Source organism: Lissotriton vulgaris, chromosome 4_1 (assembly GCF_964263255.1).
Source record: "Lissotriton vulgaris chromosome 4_1, aLisVul1.2, whole genome shotgun sequence".
Classification (NCBI taxonomy): Eukaryota; Metazoa; Chordata; class Amphibia; order Caudata; family Salamandridae; genus Lissotriton; species Lissotriton vulgaris.
Window position 1 is genome coordinate 303,104,415 of NC_141691.1, and position 9,711 is coordinate 303,114,125.

General features: G+C 49.9%; 1 protein-coding gene across 1 annotated transcript; it reads left to right on the plus strand.

Moving 5' to 3' along the window:
• The first annotated feature begins 5,569 nt into the window (after window positions 1–5,569).
• LOC147718676 (uncharacterized) lies at window positions 5,570–7,431 on the plus strand. Its single transcript, XM_086966763.1, has 2 exons — window positions 5,570–6,077; window positions 6,353–7,431. Exons 1-2 carry the CDS (start codon window positions 5,657–5,659, stop codon window positions 7,369–7,371), a joined length of 1,440 nt encoding a protein of 479 aa, XP_086822889.1. The 5' UTR covers window positions 5,570–5,656; the 3' UTR covers window positions 7,372–7,431.
• The last annotated feature ends 2,280 nt before the right edge of the window (window positions 7,432–9,711 follow it).

The following is a 9,711-nucleotide window of genomic DNA, read 5'->3' on the forward strand; positions in this document are numbered from 1 at the left end:
TGCCCTGAAAGTGGAGTTTGTGTGTTCAACATGACACTGTCTCTGTCAATGCATATAAGGCAGTGCACCATGGTGGTTCTGTCACGAAGGCTGACCAGCAGCTTCCATTCAAAGAACAGATGGTCTTCAATCGAAATTGCGACATAATGTTTCATTGTCCTGGTTGCGACGGTGTAAGTGTGTGAGTCCATTGTGCTGGTGAAGAAAATCCACATAACCATGGTCTGCAGGAGGCTCTAGGGTGCACCTTCATCTCTACTTTTCCCATTCCTCAAAGTTAGCATTTAGTTTTTCTGCAACAATGTGTGAATACCTTTCATTGACAATACTGTGTGAGCTTGTTTATGTGGAAATACCTGCAGCATGTTCTCCACGTGTACTGATATATGATTTTACTTTTGGAAGACAAGTTTCATTTTTCATATCCATTTTATATACCTCCTTTTTACCCCCAACCCAGGTAAATAAACTTATTGTATAGGGGTATTTTTACAAACACCAGATATGCATAATCATATACGGGGGTATTTACCGCAAACACAAGAAATGCCTCTTCATGAATGAGAGTATTGCCCCCAAACAAGTTAGGCATCTTCATGTATGGGGGTATTTACCCAAACACAATTTAGGCATCTTCATGTGTGGGGGTATTTACCCCCAACACAAGTTATGCATCTTCATGTAGGGGGTATTTACACCAAAATCAAGTTAGGCATCTTCATGTCTGGGGGATTTACCCCCTAAACAAGATGGGCATCTTCATATATGGGGGTATTTACCCGCAAATAAATTCAGCCATCTTCATGTATGGGGGTATTCACCCCAAAAACATGTTAGGCATCTTCATGTATGGGGTATTTCCCCAAAATCAAGTTAGGTAGTCTCAAGTGTGGGTATATTTACCCCAACACAAGATAGGCTTCTTCATGTATGGGGGTATTTGTCCCAATATAAAGTTAGGCATCTTCATGTATGGGGGTATTTCCACACAAAACCACATATGCATATATACATAGGGTGTATTCCCTCAACAAAAGCACATATTTTCTTGAACATTGCTGTAGGTAGTTGACACCTCCCATATTGATTGGACATTGCTGTAGGTAGTTGCCACCCCCCATATTGACTGGACATTGCTGTTGCCACCGCCCATATTGACTGGACATGCTGTTACTACCCCCCAATATTGACTGGACATTGCTCTAGGTAGTTGCCACCCCCATATTGACTGGACATTGCTGTTGCCACCCCCATATTGTCTGGACATTGCTGTAGGCTGTTGCCACCCCCATATTGAATGGACATTGCTATAGGTATTTGCCATCCTCCATATTAACTGAACATTGCTGTAGGCTGTTGCCACCCCCATATTGACTGGCCATTGCTGTAGGTAGTTGCAACTCCCGATTTGGCAGGACATTGCTGTAGGATGTCACCCCCGTATTGACTAGACGTTGCAGTTGCCACCCCCCATATTGACTGGATATTGCTGTAGGTAGTTGCCACCACCCATATTGACTGGTAAATGCTCTAGACTGTTATCATCCCCAATATTGACTGGACATTGATGTAGGTAGTTGCCACCCCCAATATTGACTGGACATTGCTGTTGCCACCCTCCATATGGACTGGACATTGCTTTTGCCACCCCCCCATATTGACTGGCCACTGCTGTAGGTAGTTGCAACTCCTGATTTGGCTGGACATTTCTGTAGGCTGTTGTCACCCCCGAATGGACTGGACATTGCTGTTGCCACCCCCCATATTGGCTGGACATTGCTGTAGGTAGCTGCCACCCCCTATATTGACTGGACATTGTTTTTACCACCCTCCATATTGACTGGACATTGCTGTATATGTAAGTGTCGTGCTTGCCTTCTGCACGAACGTGTGGGTTGCCGTTGTAGTAGTGCACACAGAGGTAGATTATGGGGATCACATGCACAATAGGATTCATGGCTGAACGTCTCGTTCAGCAGGTATTGTGTTGTGGCTGGAACAAAATCACCATCGACCAGATCTCCTCTTCGCTTCTTCAAAACCCACCTACCCACTCCTCAAACCCCGACCAAGCAGCATTTAACCTCACCCAATGGCTATCCAACAGCGCCGACACCCTAGCACTGCCGAAAAAACGTCAAATCAAACTTGGCAGCAAAAACGCCTCCTGGTTCAATGATGATCTTAAGAAATCCAAGAAACTCTGTCGCTCCCTGGAGAAGGCCTGGAAAAAAGACCCAAACACCAGCACCAGAGACGCCTTCAAAAACGCCACCCGCATACACCACCAACTGATCCGGTCTGCCAAGAAAGCCGCATTCAAAGACCGACTAGACAACAACGCCCACAACAGCAAGGAACTATTCAACATCGTCAAAGAATTCACCAACCCCTCAGCCAACTCCAACGACATCACCCCCTCGCAAGCCCTCTGCGATTCCCTAGCCTCATTCTTCCACAACAAAATTGCAGACATCCACAACAGCTTCGACATCCAACCCGGAGACCATCCCACCCAATCTTCTGCCGTACCCGCACCCCCCTCGAACATCCTTAACAACTGGAACCCAATCTCCACCGAGGACACCATCCGCCTGATGAACTCCATCCACTCAGGATCCCCCACAGACCCATGTCCGCACCACATTTTCAACAAAGCAGACTCCATCATAGCACCACACCTCCGAGACGTCATCAACTGCTCCCTCAACTCCGCCACCTTCCCGGAAAACTGGAAACACGCCGAACTCAGCGCCCTTCTGAAAATACCCACAGCGGACCCCACCGAACTCAAAAACTACCGCCCCATCTCGCTCCTACCATTCCCGGCCAAAGTCATCGAGAAAGCCGTCAACATCCAGCTCGCCGCCTTCCTCGAAAGCAACAAATCCCTCGACTCCTCACAGTCCGGCTTCCGAGCCAAACACAGCACGGAGACCGCTCTCATCGCAGCAACAGATGACATTCGAACTCTCCTAGACAACGGAGACACAGTCGCCCTCATCCTCCTCGACTTCTCCGCAGCCTTCGACACAGTCTGCCATAGCACTCTCCTACAGCGCCTCAATAACATCGGGATCCAAGGAAAAGCACTGGCATGGATCACCTCATTCCTCACCGGAAGAACCCAGAGAGTCCGCCTCCCACCATTCCAGTCTGAGGCCACTGAAGTCATCTGCGGCGTACCCCAAGGGTCCTCACTCAGCCCCACCCTCTTCAACGTATACATGAGCCCCCTCGCAACCATCGCTCGCCAACACAACCTCAACATCATCTCCTACGCAGACGACACCCAACTGATTCTATCACTCACCAAAGACCCCAACACCGCCAAAACCAACCTACACGAAGGCATGAAAGAAGTAGCAGAGTGGATGAAGCACAGCCGTCTGAAACTGAACTCAAACAAAACAGAAGTCCTTATCTTAGGCACCTCCCCCTCCGCTTGGGACGACTCTTGGTGGCCAGAAGCCACCATCCCGACGGACCACGCACGAAACCTGGGCGTCATCCTGGACTCCTCTCTCTCGATGAACAGACAAGTCAACGCAGTCTCATCTTCATGCTTCAACATCCTCCGCATGCTCAAAAAAACATTTCGCTGGATCCCCACCGAAACCAGAAAGACAGTCACCCATGCACAGGTTACAAGTCGCCTGGACTACGGAAACACCCTATACGCCGGTATCACCGCAAAACTCCAGAAAAAACTACAACGCATCCAGAACGCATCAGCCAGACTCATACTTGACATCCCACGCAAAGACCATATCTCTAGCCACCTGAAAAACCTCCACTGGCTCCCCGTCAATAAGAGGATTACTTTCCGACTCCTAATCCACGCCCACACAGCACTCTACGAACTTGGACCCGAATGCCTCAACACACGACTTTCCTTCTACACCCCCCCTCGCCAGCTTCGATCTTCCAACCAAGCCCTTGCCACCATTCCCCGCATCAATAAAACCACCATGGGAGGTAGATCCTTCTCCTACCTCGCAGCAAAAACCTGGAACTCACTCCCCACCCACCTACGTCTCACACAGAACCACCTTGCATTCAGAAAGCAACTTAAAACCTGGATATTCGACAAGTAACTCCCTCCCCTCCTCAAGCACCTTGAGACCCTCTGGGTATGTAGCGCGCTATATAAATTTCTGACTTGACTTGACTTGACAACACGGTGCTGGAATACTCCCCTTCCGGCTGCTCTTACATGTTGGTTGTATCGACGGATTCAGCGCTTAGGAAGTACGCATTGCACTTCAGTGTTTGTAATCGGACTTGGAAATGCTTCCGGACGGCTCCTTTTTGTGTTTCCAGAGGCTTTTCATTTGGATTATGAGGACGGAATCAAAGTGACCATCTCGTTCTGTGAATAAACATTTTTGTGCATCGTACAGAGTTGTTTGGGTTCACCGGCTCCCAATATCTGTTGGTTGTACTGTTCGCCTCCAGATGCATCTGGGAAGGCCTTCCAACCAACATCGAAATATAGGTGAAAGTAGGTATTTAGTGATATTATAACTATTACTAGAACATGTGAATGTTGGGAGCTCTGTTGAAAACAATGGAGTACTCCGGGCTTCTAATGGCCTGTAGAAACTTGGAGCTCCAAAATCACAATCAGCCTCACGTAGCAGGAGGGAATTTCCCCTCAGGCTCTGTGAGGGTTTTTTTTTTGTTAGAACATTCCGTCCTCTAGTGGTAGAATGTCCTTATAGCCTTCGGCTTGGGTGTTTAATGTTGGATGGGGCTTATAACTCCAGTTCAGGGCCTTTCACAAATGATATAGCCCTTGGCAGGTATAAGGCTATATTGGAGGTATCATTAAACCAAGCTTCAAAAAGTAATGAGATCGAGGTTTATTTGGAGCTGTGATTTGCCCTTCTAAGTGGCTAGTAATGGCTGAGAAGAGGGTGTATAGGGTCCAAATTATCTGAGATTGTTTGGGATTTATAATGGGAGTGATCACAAGGGCATTCGATTGGATTAGGTTGTCTACCAAATTGTTCTTGGCTTTGGGCATGTACTGGTTGGTATCTAAGTAGTCACAAAGGGCCCGATGTAGGTAAACGCGATTTTCCGATTTCAAAATACCGAGGCGGGCCGAATCGGTATTCTGAAATCGGAAAACGATATGTAGGAAAAAAATACCGAATGAAAACCGAATCGGTCGGCATCGGTAATGAGAATCGGTACGTTCCGATTCAGCTCGTTCCGAATCGGAAATTACCGATTTGGCCAACAACGAATCGGAAAACACCGAATCGGCTCTCATCGAATCGGATAGTTCCGAATCGGCGAATACCGATTCGGTAAAAGCCGATTCGGTAAAAACCGAATCGGCAATCATAGACCCATGGCGAAAAAGCCCATAGGAATGCATTGCATGAACCGATTCGGCTTTTACCGATTCGGATAATACCGAATCGGATTTTACCGATTCGGCTAATACCGAATCGGTAAAAGCCGATTCGGCAATAGGCGATTCAGCCAATGAGGTGGCTCCCCCTCCCCCACCCAAACAGGGAGTGGCAACCCTGGCAGGTGCAGACAATTAAGAAGTTTCTAGAAGTTACTGGAAAGCCTGCCTGAGCCCAACACACAGTTAGCAGCAGTGGGAGAAGGAGGTTGCAGACTGAACAACAGCAGAATGGCAGATCAGGCAGGAAGCCAGAAGTCCTCCCAAAAGAGGAAGCCCAAATTCACCACCACAGAACTGCAGGTGCTGGTTGAGGAGGTGGTGAGGGTGCACCGCCAGCTCTTTGGCAGGCTGTCCCTCAACGTGCCAGACAGCACGAAGAGGAGATTGTGGACCGACATCGCACAGAAGGTCAATGCTGCTGGAGTCACCCCCAGGTCCATTGAGGAACTAAAGAAAAGGTTCTACGACCTCCGCAGCCTCACGAAGAGGAAGCTGGCCGAAATCCAGAGGCAGGCTGGACACACCGGAGGAGGCCAGAACCCGGCGCCACCCCTCACCGAGCTGGAGGAAATTGTCTCCAGCACCATCGAGAGGGCGAGCATCGTAGGGATCGGGACCCTGGACAGCACTGCGATGGCCACAGCTACAGGTAAGAAGCATGCGCATCATGACACACCCTACCAGACACCTCCCCATTAGACACAATGCATAGGCAAACACCAGCACTGTACTGCCACCAACATACAAGAGACAAGCATCATGGTACATGTAGTCAGCAGAAGTTAGCCAGATATGTCAGTGCAGAATCACAAGACAGGAAACAGTGTGACACGGTGTAAGGAGATGCAAGGACATGTGGAATGCCATAATTGTACTGCCTGTAATACATCGGCACTCAGTTTACAAATGCTTCTTTGTACCTAGGGGCACCATCAGGCAGCACCACTGTGGCAGCAGAGGGAGCCTCGACATCTACTACTGCAGTGGCAGGGCCCAGCACCAGCCAGCCTGGCCAGGAGGAGGAGGATGAGGATGAGGAAGGAGACACCACAGGGCTTGGAATGGAGGGAGTCCTGGTGATTGATTTCCAGGCAGTGCACTCCCCAGTACTGCCCAGCTCACCCCCCTTGCAATTTTCACCATGCAACTCCCCAACAAGGCAGACCATTCCGCCGACAACAGCTCCTGCCACAACCGTGGCCTTGCCACCCGTCCTACCTGTCCTGGGAGCAGGGGCACCGGGACCGGCCAGCACCACACCACCACCAGTGGCACCCCAGCCCACTCAGCAGGCCGGAGGCAGCAGTGCCAGACGCCGTGCCACCACCACCACCACCACCACTGCTGCACCAGCACGGGAGGGCAGTGTGTTCCTGGGCCTGGAGGGCCAGATGGTCAAAATCCAGCGCCAACAGGCCAGATCCACCATGGCCTGCCAACGCCAGCTCCTGCAGCACAACCTGCAGATGGGGGAGTTGGTGAAGGGGTTCCAGGCTGTTGTGGACAGCAACAAGGAGGTGGCAGCAGGGTTGGGCAGGCTGACCACTGCCATCACCCACTCCTCTGCCAGGCAGGAGGAGCATGAGGTTGCGCGCAGGAGGGATGCCCGGGTGCTCAACCGGGCCATGGCCCGCCTTGCATCGGCGACCGCCCAGCTGTGCATCCGAAGCGCAAATCAGGAGTCGGTGCAGAGTCAGCAAACGGCTGAGCTGACCAGGGGGATGGCCAGAATCACCACGGCCATGGAGGCCATGTTAATTTCAAACGCCGCCTCCAATCCTGCCCTGGACCTGGGTGATGCTGGAGACAGCAGCAGCCGCAGCAGCCCGGCCAGCGCTGCATCAGAGCCAAGGAGGAGCACCAGGCGATCCGCTGATGCTGCAGGCCATTCGGAGGGGGCCGGGGGACACCCCAGTGGGTCTGGAAAGCGGGCCAAAAAATAGGCTGGCAAGGGGGGATGATCATACCAGGACCCTGGACTTTATTTGTTTTGACAGACTCCATTTTTTAATGCACTTCAGTGATGTAACTGTGGTGCATCACTATTAAAATTTTTATTTTCCAAGCAACATTTAGCTGTCTTTGCATCTGTACTCAGTCAGAAATAGTTCTCAGTGATCTCCTCACGTCTGTATCTGCCATCACATGGCGTACACACCCCAGCTGGCTGTGTCAGTGGCACAGCTTCGTCGTCGTCATAGTCCTCGTAGTCAGACAACTCCACCTCAGTGCCCTTCTTGACCGCAAGGTTGTGTAACATTGCACATACAGCTATGATCTTGCAGCAGGTGATGGGGGTATACTGCCTTGCACCTCCACTCTTGTGCAGGCATCTGAATCTACTTTTCCAGATGCCAAAGGTCCGTTCCACAACATTCCTGGTGCGTATGTGGGCCCGGTTATACCTCCTTTGGCTGGGTGTGGAGGGGTTGAGGTAGGGGGTGAGTATGAATGAGCGGAGGGCATATGCACTGTCGCCTGGAAGAGAAAGGGGTCACATTAGACACATGCATACATGTATTACACCTACCTACCATGTGTTATGGGGGTCTGATGATGTGGCTCACCTAGGAGGTATCCTTCTCCAAAATCGCCAGCCATCAGCCGTGCATATATGCCGCTCTGTTGGAATATATAGGAGTCATGGGTACTCCCTGGAAATTTTGCTACCAGGTCTGTGATGGTGCACTTGGCATTGCAGATCACCTGCACGTTGATGGTGTGTGTCGATTTCCGATTGCGGTATATGTATTCGGTGTCCGCTGGTGGGCAAATCGGAATATGCGTGCCATCTATGCAACCGATGACTTGGGGAAAGTGTGCCATCTGGTAGAAGTCCGCTTTGGTTTGTAGCAGTTCTGCGTGGGTTGCAGGGAATGAGATGTATTGGTCCATCCTGTCTATCATGGCGTCAAGGAATATGTGGAAGAACCTTGACAGGCTGCTCTGGCTCACCCCTCCTGCTGCTGCTACTCCACTTTGATAGCTGCCAGACGCTACCAGGTGTAGGCTGCATAGCACCTGGACGTGCGCAGGGATGGCGTGTGCCCTTGGGGTGTGGTGGTCCAAGTATGGCTTAAGGTCCCTGATGAGCTCAAGTATGGTGTCAGAGTCCAGCCTGTATCTCTGTAGGATCTCAGCCTCAGTGAGCATGAACAGGGTTATCCTCTGTCTGTAGACCTGTTCATTTCTTAGCCATTCCCTCTGTCCTTCCTGCTGTAGCCGTAGCCGCCTCGCAATGACATAGAAAGCTGCCATCCTGCAAGTTGCAATGCATTTTGGGACTGTTTATATGGGTTGGAGTTGGTTACCACCTGATTGCAATCCATGGTAAATACCGAGTGAATTCTACCGATTTTGAGCCGATTTCGGTGTTTCTGTGCCTCCCTACATCTCCCCAACTGTTGGAATCGGGGAATTTCCCGATCGGAGATTCATACGAATCGGCATGTTTTCCGATTCGGTTCATGTCCGAATCGGTATTTCTACCGAATCGGTACATGGACCGAATCGGTGATTTCCCGATTCGGTGTCACTAACGAATCGGTAGTGGGACCGAATCGGTGAATTCCCGATTCGGTGTCACTAACGAATCGGTAGTGGGACCGAATCGGTGATTTTCCGATTCGGTGTCACTAACGATTCGGTACATGGACCGATTCGGTCTTTGTCACCGAATCGGTGTTTTTCCGATTCGTTACATATCCGATTTTCGGTATGTACGTATCGGATCCTTTCACGTTCGGTACACATTCCGATTCGGTTTTCTATCCGATTCGTTCTGTTTTTGGTTCCCTACATCTCGATGGCTGTTTACCGATCGGTAAGGGCCAAAAATCGGTATTTTCGGCCGATACCGATCGGTAAAGCCCTACCTACATCGGGCCCTAAGTGTAGCTTGCTAGCATAGTGCATTAATATGGGTTGTGAGATCTCTGAGATGTTTGTCTCAGGGTGGTCGATTAAATGAGAGAGAGATACATGAGTCGAAGTGTGATATTGTATATTCGAAGACGTACATCAATCATTGGTTTATACATTTCTAGGTATTAATTCCCAAATATTTAGTTCCGAGAGACAGTGGTATTAGAGGTGGGAATCTCTGAATAAAGTTGATATATCGCCATGGTAAAAGCATCCTTACACTTCAGATCTCCTATTTGGTAGTAGCATCATTGTACGCGTTCATATTCAACCAAGTTGTATAAACCCTAGTCTTCTGCATCTGATACACAAAATGAAAACATTGTCCAAACAATACTTTCATTATTATAGCAGATCAA